The 27,557-nt window shown below is 44.3% G+C and overlaps 3 protein-coding genes across 3 annotated transcripts; all 3 read left to right on the forward strand.

Annotated features, from left to right (window-relative positions):
* The first annotated feature begins 9,267 nt into the window (after positions 1–9,267).
* On the forward strand, positions 9,268–12,695 carry actb1 (actin, beta 1). Its single transcript, XM_076989968.1, has 6 exons — positions 9,268–9,387; positions 10,400–10,524; positions 10,648–10,887; positions 11,226–11,664; positions 11,759–11,940; positions 12,032–12,695. Exons 2-6 carry the CDS (start codon positions 10,402–10,404, stop codon positions 12,173–12,175), a joined length of 1,128 nt encoding a protein of 375 aa, XP_076846083.1. The 5' UTR covers positions 9,268–9,387; positions 10,400–10,401; the 3' UTR covers positions 12,176–12,695.
* A 991-nt stretch (positions 12,696–13,686) lies between these two features.
* Positions 13,687–19,122, forward strand: fbxl18 (F-box and leucine-rich repeat protein 18). Its single transcript, XM_076990058.1, has 5 exons — positions 13,687–14,235; positions 14,659–14,856; positions 15,169–16,766; positions 17,677–17,895; positions 18,724–19,122. Exons 1-5 carry the CDS (start codon positions 14,215–14,217, stop codon positions 18,893–18,895), a joined length of 2,208 nt encoding a protein of 735 aa, XP_076846173.1. The 5' UTR covers positions 13,687–14,214; the 3' UTR covers positions 18,896–19,122.
* Positions 19,123–20,303: 1,181 nt separating this feature from the next.
* On the forward strand, positions 20,304–27,151 carry LOC143491236 (endonuclease domain-containing 1 protein-like). Its single transcript, XM_076990061.1, has 3 exons — positions 20,304–20,518; positions 22,986–23,312; positions 23,420–27,151. The coding sequence occupies exons 2-3, from the start codon at positions 23,016–23,018 to the stop codon at positions 23,963–23,965; spliced, it is 843 nt and encodes a 280-aa protein (XP_076846176.1). The 5' UTR covers positions 20,304–20,518; positions 22,986–23,015; the 3' UTR covers positions 23,966–27,151.
* The last annotated feature ends 406 nt before the right edge of the window (positions 27,152–27,557 follow it).

The following is a 27,557-nucleotide window of genomic DNA, read 5'->3' on the forward strand; positions in this document are numbered from 1 at the left end:
AGCGTGACTCTGCAGTGGCCAATCCAGTGTGTCTGTGACCATTCAAATGATATTTTGGGTTCTGGCAGTGTCTGAAATTTTAGATCTTAATTGCAGAGTGTGACCGCGCCTATCAAGTGTGTCTCCAAGCCACTAATGGGAGGATGTGATTGTGTAATGTGAAACTCCCGGGACAACTACAGATCCTTGGCCATGGCAAAACACAGAAACCTGTGAGAGTTCAAGGAAGATCAGTAGTGTCTCCATGACGTATCAGCGCATACTCTGATGATGTACACCAAACCTACTAAAATCCTTTAATCTTACATCTGTTGTTAATCTATTGTTCTGCCATCGTGTAGTACAGTCTGACAAGTGACAGTCTTTTAAGACCCATGAATGCACACAGTGTAGGACTGGCTTTTAGCTTTTATAGCAGTCCTCAAGCACTCAAGGGAGCAAGCCACAGGCGTTTATATCAGCCATGTACCAAGAATGGCACTTGCCTAGAGTAGGTGACACCACCACTCGACAACGTATCCCAGCTCCACATCCTCAGGGTGCAAGCGCAATTTCATCAGAAAACGTTAAAAGAGATGAAAACTTCACTAAAGGCGCAAAAATCGTTTTTCCCCCACCAGACTCCTAAAAAAGGCTCCAGACTTTTCATCACGTCTGTCTCTCGTACACGTCATGACCTCAGAGACGGGTGTTGGAGTGGTTAATGACGTTTAACTATGTCAGTGTGCTTCTTCAGAGTGAGGTCCCGTATGGTAGAGGTCTTTGGGATCTCACCCTCAGGGATCCTCCTGCACCAATTGCCCCACTAATCATGTCCGCCACCGCGTGCTCTGGAGCCAGATGACCAAGAATCGCAAAGTGGCGATTGTGCAACAATGTACTGAAAACGCAGACTGACCAAGAGCCTGTGAGGATTTAGCTGGGAACTCCGTTGAGAGACCTCAGATTGAAGTGTTTCTGACGGTGGCCTACTAAAATCCCACACTCCACTTCATGTGCGTGGACCCAGAGGAGCACTGAACTGAAGAGATGATTGGAGAAGGTCTAACTTCAGTGTGCTGGTGGAGGAGAGGAGACCTGCAGAATTAGGGCATTAATGTACCGTGCAAATGGTTTGCTGACTCTCACTATAAAGTGACTTTTATAACATAAGCATTTACTGGTGTGTTTGTTTGATTGTTTAACTTCTAACACTGATATTTAGAGAACTGCTTCAGCAGACATGGTTTATCATGTGGGAAATAATGGTAGAATGTCCATTGCCATGGTAGCAAGGGAGGGTAAGACGAGAGAGAGGTGAAAACACACAACACTCAACATTTATTAACCGTCTCACACAAATACAGAGACCAGGAGGACAATACACAAAGGTAGACACATTAAATAGACACATTAACAAGGGCAGAAGAGACAGAACAGAACAACAGATATGAACACCATGGATCATACCAAGGGAGCCTGTACAGGGTGCACACAAACCACACGGGGACAGGTGCAGCGGCCATCAGTGGCCTCCAGGGGGCGCCGCCCACAAACATTCTCCCCCGTGCTGTTGCCGTGCCGGCCGATCACGCCACTGGCAACCAGTCAGGCCAGCAGCGACTGGTAATGCCAGAGGCTCCCAGAGCGTTCTCCGAACCCCAGCCAGAGAACACAGGGAGGAGCACGTATGATCCTAGGGTGTTGTCATTTTCATTCGTAAATATTAGGAACCAACCTGTTCTCCTTTGTTGCAGCCTCTCTGTTAGGTAGCACTGAAGGAAACGTGCTGAGCCCAGAATGTAGATCTGGTTCTGTAGTATCAGAGCACACGCTCTTACCCTTCCCTGACCTGGTACCATGAAACACAACCAGATCGTATCGTTCAGATCGTAGGGAGGGAGGTGATGGGGGTGGAGACAGAGGAAATGTTTCACTTTTGCTCACTTATGAACAGCATTGCATTGAGATAATGAACAGCATTGCAAGCATAGAAGTCTGTAGTTATTGTGCAGAGGACACAAATATACTCCTGAATTTTAAAACATTTGTTGTTGATTAGGCAAGTTTAACACCAAAACTATACTAACTCAGACTATTAATCAGTTCAAATGTTCTCCTTTTGGGGGATTTAAATGGATTGGGCGTGTCTTTAAGGTACAGCCCCTGACTCCTCCCTTGGGTGTGTCTGTAAGGTACAGCCCCTGACTCCTCCCTTGGGCGTGTCTTTAAGGTACAGTCCCTGACTCCCCCCACAGGCGTGTCTGTAAGGTTCCCCTGACTCCTCCCACGGGTGTGTCTGTAAGGTTCCTCTGACTCCTCCCACAGGTGTGTCTGTAAGGTACAGCCCCTGACTCCTCCCTCGTGAGTGTCTGTAAGGTACAGCCCCTGACTCCTCCCTAGGGAGTGTCTGTAAGGTTGCCCTGACTCCTCCCATGGGCGTGTCTGTAAGGTTGCCCTGACTCCTCCCACGGGTGTGTCTGTGTTCACCTGTGTCCATGTGCGTCTGTTTACGTGTGTGAGCATCTGCATCAGTGGGTATGTTCATTATTGTCATTCGTGTCACCTGTCCCTCGTCTTGCTAACGTGACGTGTTGCTCTTGTGTCTTCTTTGTGTTTGTGTATTTAAATGTGTGTGTCAGTCCTGTCTTTGTCAGTCATCTTGTGTGTTTAAATGTTTCTTGTGTTGCACTATCACTAAAATAAATAAAGGTTCATTTTGTCAACTACGCAGTCGTCTCGGTTTCCTGCCTCTGCCCTTGTTGTCACACTACGTTAGACATGTTAGACCACAAATTCACTGAATTCTGAGAATATTTCTTTAGTTAAGGTAAAGCTAACCATGTTCTATAAAGACCTTACATGTCAATCATGCTTATCTCTGCCACAATCATTCTTTCTAATTTCCTTTCTTTTTTAACTTCTTAGTCTTCCAGTTCAACTTCCTTATAAGATCCATGTTAAATAATCTGGCCCTTCAAATAATCTGGCCCAGGCTGGATCTGTCCATCCACACCTCACCCTATACACCTGAATTAGGATTATCAAAGCTACAGGTCACCAGTATAGGAAAAAAATGGCTTTCCAGTATATTTTACTGATTTCACTGATCACATGAATCAATACAGGAATGTACTCAATAGTGCGAAGCCAATACGTTTATCCAGAGTCATTAACCAGAACCCTGTGTTCAACCATGAACGGTTTCAGCCCTCAACATGGCTGCTCAGTGTTTAATAGACACGTTTGCTCCTAGCTCTACCAGCTCCATCCTTCGGTTGGTCAACATTTCATTGACCTTTTCTCTCCCTCTGAAGAACTCAGCTGAATTGTTCAAATACCTTAACTGTACTGATCGGAGTAATAATATTCCCATTATTACCTTCCTATCTTTGACCTATATTTTAAACCTTTCTAGAGGCCCCTCATATACAAGAATGTATGGTCTGCAATATTTTGTATCAGCCTATTCAGTGTGCATGTTGTTCCTAGTGTAGTCCTGAAATAGCTGTTTTAACAGTTGTAAATGTCATTCTCCGCTCAGTTGACTCTCGTGATATTAATATTACACTGTCAATCATACTATCCTCCTTTTCTGTCTTCACTCTTATCTATCTGTGACACTGCATTAACGTGGTTCATGGCGTCTCTTACTGTCACAGTACTTTACGTCCATAGCCAAACACAAATCACATCATATTACTGTCTCTTAAGGTGATCCACAGGGATCCACAGGGATCTGTTCAAGATCATTTTATTATTCACTCTATGTTGTCTCTCTCGATGGTAATACTCACCAATATGGATTTCAGTGTCATTCCAATGCTGATAATAGACTTATGGATTTATTTTATGAATCTATCATTAGCCTTTCTTACTCCCTCTATCAACAGGGTACAAAGTGGATAGCAAGATAAAGACTCAACAGGGAAGAGTCTTGAACCCGTGCAGGTAGAGTCTGCTGTTACAAAGACTGAGTATCTTCACATGGCTGCTGAGAGAAATATAGTTACTTGTTTTGATTGAACTTGGTGAGTCACTGTGTTATTTCCCCCCCCTCACCCTCTTCTCAGAAACACATCACCAAGCACATCACTAAGCACATCACCAAGCACTATTTTGTTTGTTTTTTTACAACATTGAACATCTCTGCTCGTCTTCATGATAAAGGAATAAAGCGAATGTGTTCATTACCTCTCATCTGGATTGCTATAACTCACTTTCAGTAAACTGAAATATATCCAGAGGTGTCAATTCCAGGTTCAGAAAGTAAAAGTCCTCACCAGGATTTTGCTCAGGCTTCCTGGATTGTGTTGATTCCACTCATTTTACCTGGACTGCACTAATTAGAAAATCCAGCAAGCTTGAGCAAAATCCTGGTGAGGACTTTTACTTGCTGAACCTGGAATTGCCACCTCTGAATATACACAGTTCAGCAGTTCAGTTGTTCAGACATATTAAGAGTCCTGCACATGTCAGCCCAGTACTGTACCAGTTACGCTGGCTTCCAGTCTAAAATTATCACTACATAAAAAGTACTAAATGACCCCTCTCTACCTTTCTGATCTCCATCATACACTCTCTCATGCTGACTCGGGTCATGCTCTCACACGTCTCCAAACGTCATCATCTCTTCAGCTTCTGAACTCTAACCCTGTTCCCTCTTCCACATGTACATGTAGGACTAATCCTTTCACACAGTGCTGCTACACAGAAGGTCGAAGCAGCCTCCTCCTGCTCACTCGTACACATACACACGCATGTCTTAATCCTGTAGTCTAGATGTATTTCTGCATGTATTGTTTATTGTTGTGTTGTGTGAATATTCAACAAGATAGAGCCTCATTCAGCTGGTTAAACTGGTACATGTAGTATTATGTAAGAGTTAAATAGCCTTACAGTCTCTTGTTATTTATACTGTGTGTGTGTGTGTGTGTGTGTGTGTGTGTGTGTGTGTGTGTGTGTGTGTGTGTGTGTGTGTGTAATGAGTGACACAATGAAAGGCCGGGCCAAGGAACACCCTTATTTAGTCAGTCATGAGATTACCTGTGAATATGTAAATGTGTGTTGGAGGTTGTGCTTATAGGCTGTGACGTTTCTTGCTTGTTCACACATGAAACTGCTCCAAACTTTGCACAGTTGGCCTTTTTAGTGCCTTAAAAGGACTTATAACTCCTATCTTCAATGTCTGTCAACTTTGAAAAAGACATGACCATTTATTTCTCTTGATCATCAACTTGTCCTCAGAAGTGTCCTTTCATTGCCATATAAGGCTTTTTGAGCTGTTTAATCTATTAAGGCTATTTTGAAGGAATATGTGTGTTTTATTATTGTATGTTTATTATATGTTTTTATTTCTTCATACTTAATATATTGTTCCGATTGTCTTCGTGACCCTTCTATGCCAGGGTGTCCGCCTGTGAGTTATTAAGGTCATTAAGGTCAGGAGGTCAGGAGGTCAGGAGGCAAGGCCCCATCTGCCCTATCTGCCCCATCCACCCCCCAAAGCACCTTCTCCTCATTCTGTCACCTGTTTCTTACGTCTGATCTCACTTCCGAGTTGTCTGATCTCACTTCTGTGTCGTGGACTAACTGCAGTATTTCAAACTACACACACACACACACACACACACACACACACACACACGCACACACACACACAACCACACACACACACATCAGCATTATATTTTTTAATCTGATAGGAGGAGACAGTAATGTTATTTTGTATAAGTACAATACATAATACTATATGTAAAAAAAATTGTGGTTTGATACAGTATCCCGCTCTGATTTCCGCTTTGACGAATCACATGACCTGGCATTCCAAAGCACTGTTCCATGTGACTCACAAAGAGATCTCCATATAAGGTCGTCGGTTGAGCAGCTCTTAAAGAGCCAATGTCCCCTGAAAACAAAATGCTTCTGTGAACAGGGCATCGTATATATTTCACTTCCAGTTGAAAGTGGGAAGAATGGTCTTTTTTAGTGTGCCACTCTCAGTGTATGTACACACAAGTGAATATTTATCTGTTTGGGGAAGTGTGTGTGTGTGTGTGTGTGTGTGTATGTGCATGTGTGTGTGTGTGTGTGTGTGTGTGTGCGTGTGTGTGTGTGTGTGTGTGTGTGTGTGTGTGTGTGTGTGTGTGTGTGTGTGTGCGTGTGTGTGTGTGTGTGTGTGTGTGTGCGTGTGTGTGTGTGTGTGTGTGTGTGTGTGTGCGTGTGTGTGTGTGTGTGTGTGTGTGTGCGTGTGTGTGTGTGTGTGTGTGTGTGTGTGCATTCGGGGTGTGGGTAGAATGCAAAGGTCAGACTACTCTCAGGGTTCTGCTGATCCTAATACAGTCATCATAAAGTAAACATGTTAACATTCCACACTATTGTAAGTAATAATGCATAAACAGAACTATCTATTCCCCGCCTGCCTATTCTCTGTGTATTCACACTGCACATTTACTGAATGGGGTGAGATACCCACTTCTCCATTTCAGTTCCAGAGTGGTAGAGTAGGTGAACTTCCTGTTTCAGATTTGCATTATTGCATGATGACTATGATGCTTCTCCTTCCCTATAAATCCCTATAATGCATTATGTTATCTGACTACAGTAAAGGTATGGTGTGTGCTGACAACACACACATCCTAGGTACAGACACTGAGACACACAGGAGCTGTGCTACAGAGCCCAACCCTGTCCTTGAGAGAATGCAGCATGGCACTTTGTAATCTGAGTGATTTCATAATGAGGAAATGAACCCTGTCTGAGTCAGCCATCCCTATGGCCAGTGTAATTGTTACTACTGATACACCCTCCCAGCTACTAAAGCTCCCTGAAACTTCTGAACTATTTAGCTGCCAGGAACTATAGAGACTAAAGTATTACAGTTGCTATATCACGCAAGCTTTGGTCTTGGAAGGTGTGGAATGTTTTCTTGAATTGACATACTTATGCATATAGCATGTTTTCTCCAGTTTGACAGCACATGTTATTGTGCCTTTGTCAGCCAGACACATTATTTATTGTTTATTTATTATTTACAAATTTATAAATGTATTTTTAAGACTCCAATGGTTTGCCCTTTAATATGTTTTCTAGACACTAAAAGATCCTTATCTTAAACATTCCATTTGGTTTTATGCAAAATTATTCTTGGGGGAATCCTTTTTTTCAGAGAATACTCGTATCATTTATTATGTTTGTTTATTTGTTAATAAAAGTAATCAGATAACATGTGTTCCCCTGTAACTGTTAAAAGCTCTACAAATCATTTTATGTTTTAAGTCTCTTGAGACTAGAAGAGGCAGAACAATAGTTAAGAACAGAGATACCTTTAATCGTTTTAATGCTTTCAAGCAGGTCAAATGTGTACAGTCTCCGCTCATTTGATTGATTATTCAGAGATGAAACTAACCCCTGGAGACATGTACAGTTGTTAAGATTGAAAAATGTTTCTATTGCTTAAATTGTGAGTTTCAAACAATGAAACACACCTGTGATAAAACTAAACTTTTCAGCTGAACCCAAATTAGGTAGGTATCCAGAAACTTCAATAAACCATAACAGAAACTCACTTATAAAAAGACTTTCGAGTTTAAATGTAATTCCAGTAATCCTACAGAAACTGAAGGATTCTAAATGCACAACTGATCACCCTGAAGAATGTATATTGTTGAGTTATATGGTTTCAATTATTTTACTCAAGGCTCAAGTATTCAAAACACTTACAGTCAATTAGAGCCTGGTATTTAGGTCATGTTTGGAAATGGCCACTCATTCTTTGCAGTTTAAAGTTGTGTATTTAAATATTTACACATATCACTTCCATCAGCACTTGTATAGTCCTTAGAAGAAGTAAACTGGGTATTATTTCAAAATAATATTAATAATAATTAGGCCATGAAGAAAAATACCACTCAATATTAATGTTCATATCACTCCTTATTACTTTGGAGTGATAATAATCTGGTATGAACTTTATCAAAAGCCCACAAACTATAGTACACCTGTGGTTACATAGAGGTGCAGCCAACCAGCAACCTGAACCCAGTAGCCTATGCAACAAACGCAAACCATACTACAAGGGCACATGAATATATGATGACTCCGCCCACTTGTGAGAGATTTTCTGCCACCATTGCATGATGGGATGGAGTACACCACAAATATGGTTGCAAAGTGGAATATTTGCTGTACATAGTATGACATAGTATGACATCTGAATATCTTTTGATTTCATACTGCATACTGATCAGGGCCTGATCAGTATGCAAGTGGCATGTAGTATGCTATTTCAAACACACCCTTAGCCCATTTGTTGATAGGCAAAGCTGCTTTGCCACTTTCCAAAAATCCTGTTTCTGTGGAAACCTGTCTGTCTGTCCTGTTCCTCTGGAAACTTTGTGTAGTGTACAATATCTATCTATCTATCTATCTATCTATCTATCTATCTATCTATCTATCTATCTATCTATCTATCTATCTAGAGCGAGAGAGGGGGAGAGACAGAACGGTAACAGAGAATCATCAAAAGAGTAAGATGATAATGCGATATGTTAATTTGTTAATTAGCCTAGTGTAATAATATATTAGCTATATTAGATCCTCAGTAACTACTCCTCTCCTCTTGCAATGAAAACGACCACGCCCACGTGCTTTACATCTGAAACTCACTCATAACACAGGGCCCAGACTCTCTGATACTGTATTTTATATTGAAAGACATCAGTACAGCTTCACTTAAGAAAATATGATTTAAGGATAAACGGTTTAAAGGACAGTGCCAAAATGTTTAGTGACTTTTTGTCAGTTTATTCCAACAGACACAAATGCCCCAGCAAATCTCAGTTTTATGCGTCTAATGATGGAGGACTTTATAAAAGTCACCAACCGCTTTGGAAAACTTTCATTTCATAGTGAAGATTCACATTAGCCTTTCTGTTTTATGGGTATTTAAAAAAAAAACAGTTAGGTTTTCAGCTTTATATAATATGTTGTGTAGGATTAGACTTGTTGTCCATTACAAGATTGTTCTATACAGCCAGAATTATTCATATAAACCGTATCTGAAGAATATCTTTTTTACTAATGTGAAAATCACATCGATATAGTAAATACGCCTTAAATTACGCCTTTTGTCTCTGTTTCATCTGGCCTGGTCAAACAGAGCTGCTTGCCTGCTTCATCTCGGAACTTGAATTTCAAGCAATAAGCCCGAGCAACGCCCACTGGGTGATGGAGGACCTATCGGATCGCTCGGAGCCGAAAGTTTACCATATATGGACGGAGCCGGCCGCCCTGCCGGGTATAAAACTACCAACTCGCATCACGGGAGGCGACTCGGAGTTTTCCTGTGCACGCACAAAGGGGTCAGTCATTACTTGTTTGTTCCCTGCAAAACCCACCAATTAACAGGTAAGCATGGTCTCTTTAATTTAAAAAGATTTAATCAAGTAGCAACATTTTGTGTGCATATTACTCGTTTAAATGTATGCATTTTTTAAATTGATACCTAGTAAACTTTTGTGAATGCACAGCCAATATAGATGACTAGTTAAAACGCCCCGCCGGGCCAGCAGGCAGATTAACTGAACTAAAGGGGGAAATGTGCTGGTGTTTATATTATTTACACTCATGTAGTGATTTGTGACTATTCCTGGTGTTTGTATTATTTACTCTTGTGTAGTGATTTGTGACTATATTCCTGGATAAGGAGCTTTGACATTCCCGCGGTCACCTAACTACCCAACCCGCCGGGTTTCTCTCCAGCTCAGCCCGGCTCCAGCTAACGGGGCGGCTGGCTACCTAGCATCCGGCCAGTCTGACTCGACGGCCGCGTTTTTAATGCCCCTTTCTGCCCCCAAACGACGGTGGCCGTGCCCGGTCCTGGCCGTCTGGTCACCTAGATGACTAGCGGCACTACCGAGTGGCGCGTGGCAAGTTGGGCGCTTCATCAGTGGCGCGCGCGCTTCAATGGCGGGTGTGGCCCCCTGTCTGCAGCGCCTCGAGCTCCTGCCCCCCCCCCCCCAACCTAGGCTGTAGTCTGGTTTCTAATCCGTCCTTTAGGTTGTCCTCCAGTGAATGGGGCGAGTTGTGTTAGATGTGCATGTTTCGTGGGGTCGTGGTGGGTGTTCAGTGAGGCGCTTTATGGCGCTGTTAAAATGGGGAGTGGTTCTTACTGCGCCGCTCTGCAAGCTGAATCGACCGTGGCGAGCCCGGTCGCTCTTGTTGCCTTATAAGGCAATAGTGAGTCTGCCTAGCCACTTCCTTTGTCTCCAGTCTCTCGGTTTCAGGCTTGCTCCTTTGCGCCACCTAGTGGCCAGCCGTAAAAAATCCCCTAAAGGTTGCAGTTTGCCTTACACCCGGTACAGGCCTTTCTCTGTATGCATGGCCTATTTAAAAACAACTTCTCTCTTCTCTTTCACAGCCATGGATGAGGAAATCGCTGCTCTCGTTGTGGACAATGGCTCTGGAATGTGCAAAGCTGGCTTTGCTGGTGATGATGCCCCACGTGCCGTCTTCCCTTCCATTGTTGGCCGGCCCAGACACCAGGTATGTTCAGCTACACGCCTTTATTCCCCTGGTATTATGGCTGTACCTGATTTCCCTTCATTTAACTAATTTGGATGTTTGCTTGCTGCAACTGTTTCTCAGTGGAGTTTTTCTTTTTTGTAGGGAGTGATGGTTGGTATGGGTCAGAAGGACTCGTACGTAGGTGATGAGGCTCAGAGCAAAAGGGGCATCCTGACCCTGAAGTACCCCATTGAGCACGGTATCGTCACCAACTGGGATGACATGGAGAAGATCTGGCACCACACCTTCTACAACGAGCTGCGTGTAGCTCCAGAGGAACACCCCGTCCTCCTCACAGAGGCTCCCCTCAACCCTAAGGCCAACAGGGAGAAGATGACGCAGGTACGCTCCCTTGAGTGTGATGTAGAGCCATTTATTCATCTTTCTCATTTCTGTACATGTTAATTTCCTTTGTCTTCTTCCTTTAGGCTTCCTGCCTCTTCCTTAACTTGTCTCCTATTTGGAGGCTGTAGGTTTCTTCCTCTTTCATTCCTTTTCTGAATGAGTTTTGCAACTTTCTTTGACACCCTCCCCCCCCCCTCTGAGCAATGCACTCCGTGCATGTAGATTTGGAGACAACTAACTTGAGTCTTGACTTGTTTTTTAAAGCACTGCCTGAGTGAGTTTGCTTTTTCCTCCTAGTCAAAGTGTACACTGCTTAACTAGCTGCTTCTCCATAGATCATGTTCGAGACCTTCAACACCCCAGCCATGTACGTCGCCATCCAGGCCGTGCTGTCCCTGTACGCCTCTGGTCGTACCACGGGTATTGTGATGGACTCCGGTGATGGCGTCACCCACACCGTGCCCATCTATGAAGGCTACGCCCTGCCCCACGCCATCCTCCGTCTGGACCTGGCTGGCCGTGACCTGACCGACTACCTGATGAAGATCCTGACCGAGCGTGGCTACAGCTTCACCACCACAGCCGAGAGGGAAATCGTGCGTGACATCAAGGAGAAGCTGTGCTACGTCGCCCTGGACTTCGAGCAGGAGATGGGCACCGCTGCCTCCTCCTCCTCTCTGGAGAAGAGCTACGAGCTGCCCGACGGTCAGGTCATCACAATCGGCAACGAGCGTTTCCGCTGCCCAGAAGCTCTCTTCCAGCCTTCCTTCCTGGGTGAGGTTCTAAATCCACATGTGATGAACTGGAACTGTAACTTGAAATCCAAATGCCATTTTGGTCTTCTAAATGCTAAATTACCCTCTGTTAGGAATGGAATCCTGTGGCATCCACGAGACCACCTTCAACTCCATCATGAAGTGTGATGTCGACATCCGTAAGGATCTGTATGCCAACACCGTGCTGTCTGGTGGTACCACCATGTACCCTGGCATCGCTGACCGTATGCAGAAAGAAATTACATCCCTGGCACCCTCTACCATGAAGATCAAGGTAAGGCTTTTGCACTTTAATTTTGCTTTACAGCTTTGAGTGAGGTTCCCCTCAGTCCTTCAGTTTGACAATCATCTTTCTCCCTCCACAGATCATCGCTCCACCCGAGCGCAAGTACTCCGTCTGGATCGGTGGCTCCATCCTGGCCTCCCTCTCCACCTTCCAGCAGATGTGGATCAGCAAGCAGGAGTACGATGAGTCCGGCCCCTCCATCGTCCACAGGAAGTGCTTCTAAACGGGACTGAGCACCACGGCCAACCACATGTCTGGCTGCCCTAGAAGAACGACCAACCTACCTTCCCCTCTCAGACGAAGACAACATGGGCATGGCTTCTGCTCCGTTTGGCGCGCTGCCTTGGGACGAGCAAACTGGAATGGGGGGGGTGGTGTCTTACGGGGGAACACTTTCCCCACACAAGGACTCAATGTACATTTCTTTTAAAGTCATTCCAAATGGTGTCATGCTCAATGCCGCGTCCACTTCCGCCCACGTCACCGTGGGAACACATGACTTTTGTTAGTGTTGCTTATGTAAATTATGTACTCCGTGTCTTGGGTTTTGTTTTTGTACTTCAGCCTTAAACCGGTTTAGTTTTGTTATGCAATTGAAGGGAAAAGCTTTACCCATTTCAGTGACGTTTGCAGGTGAACTTCCCTGGGGTTTGTGGGTAGGGGGACCATCCGTGGCATGGGAGCCAAGGAGTCTCTACACTGACATGTAAAACCCAATAAAATGTGCACATGTAAAACTCAAAGACTTTGTGGCTGTCTTCTGTCCCCAGTTCCTACTGTCATGTTGCATCACTGACTTTGATTATAAAGGGCTCAGTTAATTCTGCTGAAGCCAAATGACTCATTTTAACAAAAGGGGTAAAAGTAGTTGAGGTCTTGGCATATTGAACTATTTGTTCTCCTGATGTAGGGACACATCTCACGAGTGTTATGATTTGGTGAATGGGAAGTTGTTGATCTCTATTCTACATTAAAACCTTCATCTTTTGCTGCTGTAAAAGGAAGCAGCCACATGTTCTGCTGTATGTCAGTCCAGAAGTTCAACCTTAATACAAACAAGTTCTCAGATTCATGAAAACTGCAGTAAATGGTACAAGTTCAGCTAGCAATTTATTCCCAAACATCTTTGTATGACCAAAGCCAACTCCTTTATAACTATCAAAGGAAATGTCACCTTTTCCTTCTGCCAGCTGTAAGTCTTAAACACTGAATCTTTGCTACCTTTTGTAATCAGAGGTGGACATTTCAGGTTCATAAAGAAACTCCTTCCCAGGATTTTACTCAGGCTTGCTGGATTTTCTAATGACAGACATCCCAAGTCTCCCGCATTTCGGTAGTGTCTCCCTGATACGCGCGACTCACATATAATCTCCCGGAATTCAGAACGAGTGACCCACACGGGCGACAGACTTTTGTTTCTAATCGCGAGAGGGAGAGAACGGAGAGGGTTCTGAATGGGCTGTTCTCTGCAAAGAGTCACCCCACCCCGCTCAACAACTTACACTCGCCATCCCGCGACCCCTCACTTATTTTTTTTTAGGGGTAACCTCCCTGAAATCAACTTTTGCAACTTGGGATGTGTGTAATGAGTGCAAGTGCAAAAATTAGTGGAATGAATACACTCCAGGAAACCTAAGCAAACTCTCTGTGGGGACTTTAACTGTCTGACCCTGGGCTGCCCACCTCTCTAACTCTCTGTGGGGACTTTAACTGTCTGACCCTGGTCTGCCCACCTCTCTAACTCAGGTTGTGGTTGTACTATCGTCATTGTGGCCATTAGAGTGAAACCTAAAGGCACCGGCACCATGGCAACGCCCCGCGGGTTCATCCAGAACCTTCCTTAGGCGGGTCTGTGCTAGCCCCACCCAACCTCCACAAACGAGCCTACGTGTGCCGGGCTGCTCCAACACCATATGTGTCGATACTATACTACATCTTTTTCATCACTGTCATGTTAACAGATTATCATAAAACATCGTTAACCCGCTATGGTAGAAGCTAAACGAATGTAGCTAGCGTTAAACAACTACAGCGGAACGGCGGAAAATAGTCGTTGCACTTCCCGGAAGTTGGTCCGTCTGTAAATGTGTTCCTACCCCAGCGGGAGTCTAAGGGAGAAATCCGTAGACTAAATGGCAACCGGTGGCTAACAAGTGTTTTTTGGATAAATCCTGTTACAGTATTGAATTATCAGAAAATTTAGAATGGATTTATATTTGTTTGTAACTCATTTGTATATTTGAACGTCCGAAAGTCGACATAATGGATAATCGGATTGAAACGGTAGGTAGGATATGATAATAGATGGTTAGCGTAGCCAGTGACCATTACAGCTGTAGAAGTACCTAGTACCTAGATCACACATGGACTAGATCACTAGTACACGAGTGGACTAACAGCTGACTGACGAGCCTTCATAAACAAGACAATTCCTCCCATAAATATTTCCATTTAATCATGTAATTGTTTGGAACTGTCAAGTTGTTGAAGTTTATTAGTGATGTTTTGGAAAATTAGTGCCATGTGTGATCTATTAGTACGTGGAAAGAAATGTAAAATAGTATAGTATATTTAAATGCATATAAAAACAAGAGGGATATGTTTGATAAAGGACGAATCATATTAGAAACTGTAATCTCCACATATCGGCCAAACAGCGCCAGACCCTTAAGCGTGGTACGATTTGTGTGTGGTGTTTTTCTGCAGACCCAGTGCTGTCCAGACAGCGTCTCCCAGGCGTCAGTCACCATCTCCGACTTCTCAGACGAGATTCTACTGAATATCCTGCGGTACATCCCCAGTCATGACTTGATGGTCAGCGTGATCCGGGTGTGCCGGAAATTTCGGACACTATGTCTAGACAAAAGCCTGACGACTCACGTGCACCTGCACAAAGAGTACACGGTGAGTTCTGCTGCTCGTCATCTCCAGAGCGATGATGCAGGAATACGGGTTGCCTCTCGTATCCCCATAAAAAGAGTAAACACTACGAGAAGTGATTGTAGCTGGGCAGATTCAGATATTTTTCCTGTCATTCATTTACAGAAAATATGCTTCTGTGTGACGCATCTTATTTGCAGGTTTGATGTTTCAGCTCAAAAGTAATAATCAGGGATTCACACTCATGAGTACATGAAATGAAAGACCTAAAACCCTTCTTGGAACACGCAGAACCAGAGTCGAGCGATCTAACCAGAAGCTCCGTCTTCCTCCCAGGCTACGGACGAGGGCGTGAAGCGCCTCCTGAAAGAAGTGTCGGCCGACGTGCGCACGCTGAACGCCAGCGGCTGCTACTGGCTGTCGGGCTCGACGCTGGACCAGGTGACGCGCTGCTGCGGCGTGGTGCGTCTGGACGTGACGGGCTGCCGTGTCGGTCCCGCGCGCCTCTCCCGCCTGCTGGGCTCGCTGAAGGAGCTGCGGGCGCTGGCGCTGGACGTTGGGCCGGGCTTCGCGCTGCAGCAGCTCAGCGCCGAGGGCAAGGCGGCGCTGGCTCGGCTACGGGAGCTGCGGCAGACGCTGCTGGCCGCCTCGTACGGCGTGGTGCCCTGCTGTAGCGGCCTGCGCTGCCTCCGCCTCTACCTGGAGGCCGGCGAGGGGCGACAGGAGGCGGGCGGATGCGCCCAGCTGATGGTGGGTCAGAGCAGCGTGCCGCACTACCAGAACCTGCGCTGGTTCTCGGCGCGGCTGGCGCCGGGAGAGGTGAACCGCACGCTGCTCGCCCTCTACCTGGCCGTGTTCAGTCTGAGCGTGCCCGCCGGCCTGGCCGGGCTGGTGGTGTTCGTGCCGGGCCCGGTGCCGCCCAGACCCGGGGCGGTGTCGGCTCTGACGGAGCGCATGGCGGAGGGCGGAACGGTGCGGGCGCTGCAGCTGCCCCGCACCTGGTTGGACGGCACCGTGCTGGGGCGGGTGCTGGCGCGCGGATGCCCCGCCTACCTGAACGTGTCTCGCTGCTCCACGCCGGGCTTCAACCCCCTGCACGTCTTGCTGGCGTCCGGCCGCGACCTCTCGCCCCTGCGCGGCCTCAACCTGCGCGGCTGCGGGCGTGGCCCCCCGGCGGACGGGGCGGGCAAGGGCGAGGAGATGATGGACGGCGAGGGTGTGCGGGCGCTGGTGCGGGCGTGTCCCGGCCTCGTGCGCCTCAATCTGTCCGCCACTCACTACCACCACGCCCCCCCCGCTGGGCAGGACGGCCACCTGTGCCGCGCCCTGGGTCACCTCGCCCGCCTGCGCTCGCTGTCGCTGCCGGCCTGCGCGCTGGCCACACGAGCGCCCGAGACGACCACGTCACGCCCGGACTCGGCCCTCTGGAGCTCGCCGCTCTTCGGACTGAAGAAAGCTCGGCGTGTGGGAGTGCCGACGTACCAGCCGCGCTCGGGGGACGCGGTGAGCCGTGGCGAGGACCCGGCGGAGGGGGAGGGGGAGGAGGAGGAGGAGGAGAAGGGGGAGGCGTCCTGCTTTCGCCCGCTGCTGGAGGGCTGCCCCCACTTGGCCGAGCTGGAGCTCATTGGCGCCGGCTTCTCGTCGGCCATGCCGCGCAACGAGCCGGCCATCCGCAAGGACCCCGCGGCCTGCCCCTGGTCCTGCCTGATTGGAGATGCCCAGCTGGCCGAGTTGGGGAAGCTGAGGTTTTTGCGCAAGCTCACCTTGGCCCATCTGCCCGGGGTGCTGAAGGGTACTGGACTCACACAGCTCGCTCAGGGATGTAAGGACCTTCAGGCGTTATCGCTGGCTAACCTCGGCTGCTTAAAGACTGTCAACTACACACAGGCCCTGCAGGAGGCGCTCATGCACTGCACACAACTCAGGGACTTCAGGTGAACACTGCACATACATTAAACTCAAACCGTTGTTGTGCTACAGCACAAACATATTAAATACATCGATAAATGTTAAGACGGCATTTCATTTGTTAATGGACAAGACTACTTAGTTACTGCGGTTCTTACATGAGCCACAACAGAAGTTGATAACGCGTGTGTGTACATTAGCTGTGCTTCTCTGAACTCTCAAAGGAGGCTTCATACAGCCTCCATAACACTATGTATCTCCACACACATTAACCACATTTAAAGTGGGACCAAGTACTTTTTCTGGTGCTACCAAAAATATATGGATAGTGTTTCTAAGGGATGTGTTGAGAATCCCACCTTTAGAGCCCAGTTTACTTTTGTACTCTCCTGCTTTTTAAACTAGACATTTGTTCAGTTCTCCAGTAGAGGGCAGCAGTATTTTTACATTTTCTTTCTCTTTTTGTCAGTACCATATAAAATCAAACTAGTAATTAAGTAGCAAATTTATTCCATTAAGTTTTGAGCTTTGTGGTCTGTAGGGTGCATCACACTAAATGAAGTGTTGTGAAATAGATTTTCAGAACTTCAGTACATGCCGTAAACAGTTCTTTAACGCTGAAAATAATTCAGTGCTTTGTGTTAGATGGATTTGTTTGAAGGTCCCATTTCTTCTGTTCCATTCTGTTTTTCAGTTTCATAATGAAATAATCTCATATATTCTTTGAAGTAACAATTGCACCAGCCTGCCAAAATGTCATGAATATGAAATTCAGTACTTTTTCAGTAAAACGGGGTTTTAACTTGGGATCCAAATTTTCAAGCAGGAAAAAACTTCTGTGTAAAGACATGTACATATTCCTCACTGTGTGTGTGTGTGTGTGTGTGTGTGTGTGTGTGTGTGTGTGTGTGTGTGTGTGTGTGTGTATTGTGACAGACTGGAGCAGCCGTACTTTAATGCCAACGTGGCGTTCTTCGAGGCGCTGGGTCACTGCCGCCTTCTCCGCCGTCTGTGTCTGGTGTCTCGCCACGGCACCTTCCATCCGGCCGCGGCCGCCGCCTTCGTTCAGGGCTCCGCCCACCTCATCATGTGTCACATGTTCATGGGCGGGACTCTGGCGGCCTGCAGAGGGCTGCAGAAAACCCTGCAGGACAGGTTGGTGTTAGACCCGCCCACTCCCTCTTCATCATGTCTCCAGTACTAGTGTTTCTGTGTTTATTTGTTTTTGTTCTTGATACTTTGTGGATGTTTCATCTTACGAAATCCATATGATTAGATTTTCACACGGTTTTCAAACGGAACGCTCCTTTTAAAAATAAATTACAAGACATATTATTCGAGACAATGGCATGAATAACACATGCGCGCAGAGCTGTTCCTGACGTGGTGGGTGTTGGAGGGTTCATCTAAGGTCTAATCCAGGGATGGATGAACCTTTATTCTTGCTGGGACCCAGGTTTAATATCTTTAGGGACCCAGGTTTAATATCTTTAGGGACCCAGGTTTAATGTATTTAGGGACCCAGGTTTAATGTCTTTAGGGACCCAGGTTTAATATCTTTAGGGACCCAGGTTTAATGTATTTAGGGACCCAGGTTTAATGTCTTTAGGGACCCAGGTTTAATGTATTTAGGGACCCAGGTTTAATGTCTTTAGGGACCCAGGTTTAATATCTTTAGGGACCCAGGTTTAATGTCTTTAGGGACCCAGGTTTAATATCTTTAGGGACCCAGGTTTAATGTCTTTAGAACTACACCCAGATATCCCACTGCTAGGCACTGTAATCTGCACCTCCACTAACTACAGTAATCTGTAATCTGTTTGCTCATCCTCTAATCTGTCCACCTGATGTACTAGAATAATCTTCATGTCATCCTCTATCACTGCTGCTGTCACCGGCGTGCGTTGGGGAGTTCTGTCCTTTAATGCCGACCGTGCTGGTCCGTCTCTCCCCCCCCCCAAACCCCCCCCCCCCCCCCCCCAGCCTGTCTGCGTCCCGGCCCGCCCTGAGCGTGGTCGTGTACCCGCTGCTCCACGAGGACCTGGGTCACGTGATCAGGGAGATGCCGCTGTGCCACCTGGATGAGATCACGCTCTTCAAGAGCCGCGTGGCCGAGGAGCCCCCCCTGGTGGCCGAGGACGGGAGTGCGGGCTAAACAGCGGGCGGCCGCCTCGCCGAGTATCGTTTACACGGAGATCCTGCTTCTTTAGCTCAAACACGCCTGAGCTGGACGATCAAACGCGCTTCAAAATGTAATCATCCTTAGCCGTAGAGACGCAGCTCTTGTGTGTTGGAACCGGACGGTCCAAACTTCACGCCAGGCTTGAAAAACGCCAGTGCGATCTGTGCCAAACCCAGACTTGAAATAAACGGTGCTGTTGAGGTGTTCTTCACTTTATTCTGTTGGGTCATGAGAAACTGGGGAGCAATTGTCATATACATGAGGTCACTATAACCAGGGAAAGGTCACAAAGACTACGTGGTGTTTTAAGTTCAGTACCATTTAGGTCATTAAAAAGATCTAGTGATCAGATCAGAATCTCCATATAATCAATGCCACAAGCATGAAAACACATGACAGCAGACTGAGCTAGCAAAGAGGACGAGAGCAGAAACGCTCTTTGATGGGCGGGGTACTGTAGTGTACTGGAGATTACTTTGGGTAATGTCTATGTCAAAGCTGTTGTATTATGCCTTGTTAGGTCCAGGATGAGCTGGTACTGTCGGGGCTTATCACCCTGTAAAAGCGCAGGAAGCCTGTACATCAACTGGAGAAAAACAGATGGTGTGATGATGTTCTATGAAGGCAGCATGTAGCATCACTTCTGAAGATCATGTCTGGAGATGTTCCCACATACACCACCACCTCTCATGTGATCATGTTACCACCTGTTGTCTGCTACGACGGCTTATTAGACCCACTGTAAAAATAAGACTTACAAATGCGCACGGTATGACATTTCGAAAATAAATGTTCAACATTTCTAGAATTTCTAGAATTGGAAATGTTTATAGAATATCGTCGTGATATTTCGAAAATAAACATTACGGCTATTTACGGTCCCAACACACTCCATCTCATTACAGATTGTTCTACATTAATGTCAAATTAATGTGCGTATTATATGTATTGGAGGCGTGACAAAATAAATATTTTAATTACTTCACGTTTGTTGTGTATAAAATGGAATGGCTAGAGAGAAGTATTGCATAGGCTACACAATATATTTAATACTACTATAATAAATGAACACAGCGCAGCCGCCTGACAGGTCACGTATCGATATGTTGACATTTTTCCTAATACTATGCTATATTCTAACAATAGCCTACGACTTTACTTTCGAAAAATTACAACTTAATTCTCAAATTTTCTATTTCAACTTTTTTTTTAACACTCCTAGCGCCGTATTTATTTGCTGGTATTTATCCTCTTACTGTTCTCGAAATGGGGTGCGTTATGCGTACTTTTAAACATATTGTGAACTAGTGTAGATGTTTTGTGCTCAGTCACAGTCCGGACTAACGGAACCGGTCCAGAGACGCACCGTGACCACGTGACATCTGCACCTCGAAGCGCGTCTGAACGTGTGGGCGTCGTACACTTGGAGCGGTGTCGGTACACCGATACACCGGTATTAGCCCCATCACTGTTGGGGAAATCTAGAGAAGCGGAAATTCAACTGGCAAGAGATGTGGGCAGTTTGTGCGCATTAAATTATTTTTCTCGCAGCGGCGTACGACATCCTTCCTGCTCCGCACCTCCTGGACCCAGTGGGTAGGTAATCCTGGTCCTGTATGTGAGGGGTAGTATACGCTGAATCATAGTTTATGTAAGTTTAGTTTGTCACGGCGACGACATGAACATTTAACCAGGGTGGAGTTGTGTTGAGTCATTGTGAGAATGCGTTACCAGTGCCAGTTTGGCTGAATATATCCTTAGTCATCAGGAAAGCCCGTTTGGGTTTACATGTGAAGATGAGCAGCTCAGATTTAAAGGGAGGTACCTACTGGATGACTCCTGTGAAGATCTTATGATACTTGACATCCTGTGTATAATTACAATCATCATCTTAAAAAAAACATTCAGGAAATACTCAAGAATCTATTTCAGTGGGCCCAACTTCTCGATCTGCTTTTCAGCAGTGTCTTAATCGCAGTTAGCTCTGTGCATGAGAACTCGGGCTCTGGGTTTACTGACAAAACAAACTGGCATATAAGATTAAATAAAAAGTCAATCTCACATTGGATGCTTATGAATAAGGCATATTTTACTGTTATGGGTTGTGGATTAAATACATTAAAAACAAATAGAAATAAAAAATGCAAAATGTAAATGTAATGTAAATCTTGTAAGTCTATAGAGTACAGAATACTCTGTTATGTCTGTAGAGTATAGAATACTCTGTAATGTCCATTTAAATCAAACGAGTAGCGCTGTGGTGCACAAGATAGTCACCCGACTGAGTAAAAGCTCACAATACTCCAAACAATAGTAGATTACATCAGGAACATCTGGAGAGCGAAGCAGACCAGTAATCCCAGTATGATCCTTCCTCCACTCCAGCTGAATAATCAAGGACTGTGGAACAGCTGAGAAGGGAGTGTCAGCATGAGGGAGACTGTAAGAGACGGAGGTAGTTGTAAAGTGTGTGTGTGTGCGTGTGTGTGTGTGTGTGTGTGTGCGTGCATGTGTGTGTGTGTGCGTGCGTGTGCATGTGTGTGTGCGCATAGGCATATGTGTGTGTGTGTGTGTGTGCGTGTGTGTGTGCGTGCGTGCGTGTGCATGTGTGTGTGCGCATAGGCCTATGTGTGTGTGTGTGTGTGTGTGTGTGAATGGGCATCTCCCTTACGGACTGGGAACAGCTTACCGTGGCAATATATTCACACTTCACAAAAAGTTAGGGATATTGGCTTTCATGTGAAATTCATGGAAAACGTAAAAATTCACACTATAATGATATATCTGGTAAGTAGGGCATTTAAGTAGTAGCATGCAAAGATTATTCATCTCACATTCCTCATCTCAAATAATTTATTGAAACAAAAGCCAACAACAGTGGTGGGTATACCCCAATAAAAATGTCAACGTCTCAATAAGTTGTCGTGTGCCATTGAGCATCAATTACAGATTTACAATGACGTCTCATGCTCACAAGTTGAGTTATTGTCTGCTGAGTCATGCCATCCCAATCTTGAAGGGCCCTCAGGTCATTGAGGTTCTGGGGTTCAGAGTTACATGGTGACTCAGCTGATCTCACAGGTTTTCTATGGGATTCAGGTCTGGAGAAGGTGCAGGCCTCTCCATCTGAGGAACCCCAGTCTCCAGCAGCCGTTCCCTAATGATGTGACCACAATGAGCTGGAGCATTGATGGAATTAGGCCTGTGTTGTTCATGCAGAAGCACGATCACTGGGTTAATGATCTTGTTCCAGTAGTATGGGCTTGTCACTGTACCATTCAGAGAACATGTGCCTTTAGTCTCCTTCTGTATGGAGGACATATGTCCTTAGTCTCCTTCTGTATGGAGGACATATGTCCTTCTCCTTCTCCATGGAGGACATATGTCCTTAGTCTCCTTCTCTATGGAGGACATATGCCCTTAGTCTCCTTTTCCATGGAGGACATATGTCCTTAGTCTCCTTCTCTATGGAGGACATATGTCCTTAGTCTCCTTCTCCATGGAGGACATATGTCCTTAGTCTCCTTCTCCATGGCGGACATATGTCTTTAGTCTCCTCTGTGGGTCCTTAGCCTTTCTGCTGATTTTATAGCTGAGACTGTGATGATCAAAGAAGATATTTTTCTACTCAAAGTTTCCAGATAAACAGGATGTTCTGCACAGAGGTCCTTCATCAGTCCTTCATTATAACAATAAATGAAATAATAATAATTGATCTACAACTAATGGCATTAATAGCTGAAAATGAGACAAATTATTTAACCAATCAACATGCACTGTTCCTATTCAGTCATGCACTGAATTAAGCTATTGCAAAACTGAAATGATCACAACTGTCTAGTTTTTGGGATAAAAATATTTGCGACATTGACGCGACAACATGCTGTTCATTATTTAAACTTGTTTCTTGATAGATATGTCTGACAAGTAGATAGAATACCCTACTAAAACTGGTTAATACTAATTATCTTGAAACCAGCTCATTTGCTTAAAATGATTACCTTTGATGGCACAAACCTAGACTGAAACAGGAACTTTTGTCTTTCTGTCATTTCTTTTGCAGCCTCTTCCTCGTCTCGTGCTAGTCTTCATCATGCTCGTCCTCATCACCCCAGTGGTGTTGCTGCTGGCAGTCTCTGGATGTTTTGGTGAAGTCGTAGACAGTTTTAACCAGACGTGCCCTGAATTCTTTGCTAACCCTGCTGGGAAGGTTTCTCCTCCAACCATATTTGCTGACAGCAATTACAAACAGATCTGTCAAATTCGAGAAAACGCATATGAATATGCAACATTTTACGACACAACCTCGAAGATCCCTGTATATTCAGCCTATAAGTTTGTAGGTTTTATGAATTGCACAAGAAGTGAAAGTTGGTACATTGAGCCCCAGGTAAGAAGCTCATAGCTCTTTTTGTACATGTTTTTGGATTGAGTTGTTCTCATGTTGGGATTGTAGCTCATCTCATACATACATATTTCTCTTTGAAACTATTACAGCTCGATAACCGCGAGAACAAAAGAATGTCCTCCGATGAGAGGATGGGTACTTTACAACATCAAGCTGTCAATGCAGACTACAAAAACCAAAAGAAACCAAAATACGACAGAGGGCACCTGGCTCCTGTCCTCCACGCTGTCTCTCAAGGGTGCTCTAATGCCACCTTCACGCTCACCAATGCTGCACCACAGCTAGCCTCTTTCAACAGGGGCCAGTGGAGGGTATTAGAGAAAAATGTGGCTCGCAAGCTGAATGGGATTTGTTCGGGAAATTCTGCCTACATCGTCACTGGGGTGGTTCCAGGTGACTGTAAAGATAAACTTAATGCTAGAGTTTGTATTCCCAGTCATTTCTGGTCTGCGTACTGCTGTCTAGACAACAACCTGCGTGTGAAAGCTTCATGTGGCTTTTTGGGACAGAATCAAAATGTCCCTGTGATTTCAATGTCAGTTACTGATCTAGAGAACAATCTGATAAATCTCTATAATCAAGGAGATTTCTATATATTTGATGGACATTGTAGAGAAAACCAAATATGTCCCTAGAAAGAAAGAAAAACTCCAGTATTGTTACTTCAGTGACATTATTCATGTAAGAAGGATAAGAAGTCTACCAAAAAGACACATTTAACAGAATTAACAAAGCATCATGTCAGAAAAATAACCGCTAAGCAGCCAGTAGAATTGCAATGTAACCTCTCAGTAGAAAGAGCATGAATGACTGAACTGAACTGTGTTGGGCACGTTTCACTTTTGCATAAAAGAAAAAAAATACTTTTACTCCAGTAAAAGTATTACAGTTTTTTACGACTGCTAACATGCGTTTCCCTATACTCGAGATACATTTTCAAAACTCTAAACACAGCAAAACATTTACCTCATACAAATAGCCAAATGGTTAATATCCTGTTCAAAAGCACATTTTCTTAACTAAATAACAACTCTGCATTTCACAACGCAAACAAAGTTTTCTCTTTATACACCAACTTTGTTAAAACACAGCAAATCTGGTTCAGTATCCAATCTTTCTTTCAAACAATAGCACAGATTCTCTATTCGAGATGAACATAGTCAATCACTGCACAACCACTGTCAAAAAACTAACATTTGATGGCAATACAGAAACAGTATTACATGTAATATTTTACTCTCTCCCAGCAAACAACAGACATTTTACAGTAACATCTGTTGTTTTCTTAGTCAGTTCATTTTTACTGTAATCAGCTTCATTTGGACTTTTTTTTTCAAATGTACATTTTTGGCAACATACTGTCTACACAATGAGTGATATCAGTAGCGAACCGTGACCTTTAAACCTGGGCCCGCTACCCCCCCCCCCCCCCCCCCGAAATTTAACTTAATAAACTGCAATAAAGAAAAACTGAGACGACAGTACAGCTTTAAAAACGCAATAAACAATAATATCTGTACTAGATAACGTCTTAAGCAAAATAAGTTTCCAAACAAAATAAGGTTCACAGCTCCGTGGTACTTTGTCGAATTTTCCTACCGTATCAGCTGGCAGCGAGTATTTATAGACTAGTCTGTCGAATTTTCCTACCGTGTCCGTTGGCATCGCGTATTTGTAGACGTATCTCTTAGTTTGTTTACCTTATGGAAACGTCGTAATGTAGCGCAAATCAGCGTTTAAAAAGTAGTATTGTAGACGTATCTCTAGTTTGTTTACCTTATGGAAACGTTGTAATGTAGCGCAAATCAGCGTTTAAAAAGTAGTAGCCTATTGTAGACGTATCTCTTAGTTTGTTTACCTTATGGAAACGTCGTAATGTAGCGCAAATCAGCGTTTAAAAGTAGGATGAGCTTTAAAATAAGTTTTATTTTGCGTATTAGTGTATTATTAATAATAATACACTACACGGCTCAATCATTATCATGCGGAAATATCCAAGTCCCTATAAATAGGTAATAACAGGTAGTAAAACGGCGCTGTTTAAAACATTTTAATCAACTAGTTAACTTAATGCACAGTTGAAAACATTGCAATTGCAAACAAAGAAGGAATTATAAACAAGAAATTAACTTACTGCACTATTGAAAGGACTAAATAGTACTGCACTGTTGAAATTCGCCGAAAACATTGCAATTGCAAACAAAGAAGGAATTATAAACAAGAAATTAACTTACTGCACTATTGAAAGGACTAAATAGTACTGCACTGTTGAAATTCGCTAGCAGGCAGGAAAAATCGATGGGTGTAGTAGGCGGCCACCAAAATAGTGACGTAAAAGCGACTTGCGCATGCGCAGTAAGCCTTGGTATGAATTTTCGATGGGTAGGAAAAATCGACAGAACAAGTAAACAACGCCCACGAGGACGTCAAAGGGATGAATCGAAACTAGCTAGCGGTGGTGCTAACGACAGCTAGCGTCGCCACAGCGGGCGGAAATTATCATACAGTTAAGCCCGCCCACTAAGAGAGAAGATATGATTGGTCAATTTTGCTGTCATTTGAAACTGGTATTGCGCTGAATTATAACTGCCAGACCCTCTGTAAACGAACAGCGGGCATCACAGTCCTGATAGGGGGAGACACAGGCTCACAGGCTTCCACTCAACCCCTCACCTTCCAACACAGATTGAATAGACACGGTTGAATATTTTATTTGCTTATATTTTTGTAATTGTTTAGATGTCGAATGTCAAACTGTAAGTAGATAAAATAAAATTGGATAATTATATATATAATGCTTTAAGAATATTTTAGGCCCTCTGAGAGGGCGTAGAGGGCCCTGACGGTTCCCCACTGAGTGATATTTACTGTTAGGTACTATATGGAATGTAGATTAGACAAAAAAGGAGTCAGTAACAGTTTTGCAGTAAAGGTTATGTTTTACTGTATTAGAGACATTCCTGTATTCCTGTATTCAAGTATTTAAGGTTTTGACATGCTGTGTGCAAGCATTTGTAAATAAGACAAAAACGATCCAGAATTTTGTTATTGGATAACCTTGTGTGTATAGAAAATGTAAGCATTATAGAAACATGTAAAATAACAGCATTTTGTGCAAAAACAACATGAATTGTATTAATTGTATAAACACTGAAGACTGATGTTGTGTTCACTGTGTTTAGAGTTTTGAAAATGTGACTACAGATTGGACAAAATGATGTTAGCAGTTGTAAAAATCTGTAATACTGCAATGGCATATATGTACTGCTTTAGGCATTATTCTTTCATTTTCCTGGTTTTGGATTCAAACAAAATTCTTAAATCTAAATTCACATGCATGACCAACAGCAAAGCAGGCTGTTGCTATAGAGAATGAATTACAGTAAACACAAAAAGTAACACACACCTGGTTATGTTAGGGTGAGATCGGAGGGTGTGAGAGGGAGAGTGATACTTGCTGTTATAACTACAGCTAACATTCACTTGCAAGGTTGTGTAATAAACTATAAATTTGTATGCACATCAAAGGCTTAAATGAATTGAGTGTTTTTCTTAAACATGGGTATAATAACATTGAGTGCAGGATTGTGTGTATTCATTGTGGATGCCTTAATGTAGCTGTTTCAGATTCATCATACAAATAATCAGTGTCTGCATCATCAAACCCTGCTTACATCAAAGATTTCATTTCCATTTGTGTTGCATTAATTAAAGTTTTAACTTCATTTTGCTTTAGGGCTCTCTTAGTTAATGGCAACATTAATTTACCTGCATATATAGTGTGTTAATGTATATTCACGACATGAACTAAAAACAAAACACAGTGAAAAGCTGTGAACAATCAATTTCACATCGTTTTTTTTGTTTGTTTTTCTTTTGTTTAACATCCTAAAGTTCCTCTAGAATAGTATAGTACATGTATATGTTATCCCAAAGACATTTGTGTGTGAGAAATACGCTGCTAATACCAGAATCCCCACATCACTCACACGGATTCATTCCTAAGCAAGACAGGGAAGGTTCATAATAGGACATGTTTAAATCCAGAACAACATACAGCTGACGCAATCAAATACACATGGAAAACAGGTCATTACCACCATGGTAAACAGGTCATTCCCACCATGGTAAACAGGTCATTCCCACCATGGTAAACAGGTCATTACCACCATGGTAAACAGGTCTTTCCCACCATGGTAAACAGAGGACATTACCTACATGGTAAAC

The sequence above is a fragment of the Brachyhypopomus gauderio genome, unplaced genomic scaffold (genome assembly GCF_052324685.1).
Source record: "Brachyhypopomus gauderio isolate BG-103 unplaced genomic scaffold, BGAUD_0.2 sc72, whole genome shotgun sequence".
Taxonomy (NCBI): domain Eukaryota; kingdom Metazoa; phylum Chordata; class Actinopteri; order Gymnotiformes; family Hypopomidae; genus Brachyhypopomus; species Brachyhypopomus gauderio.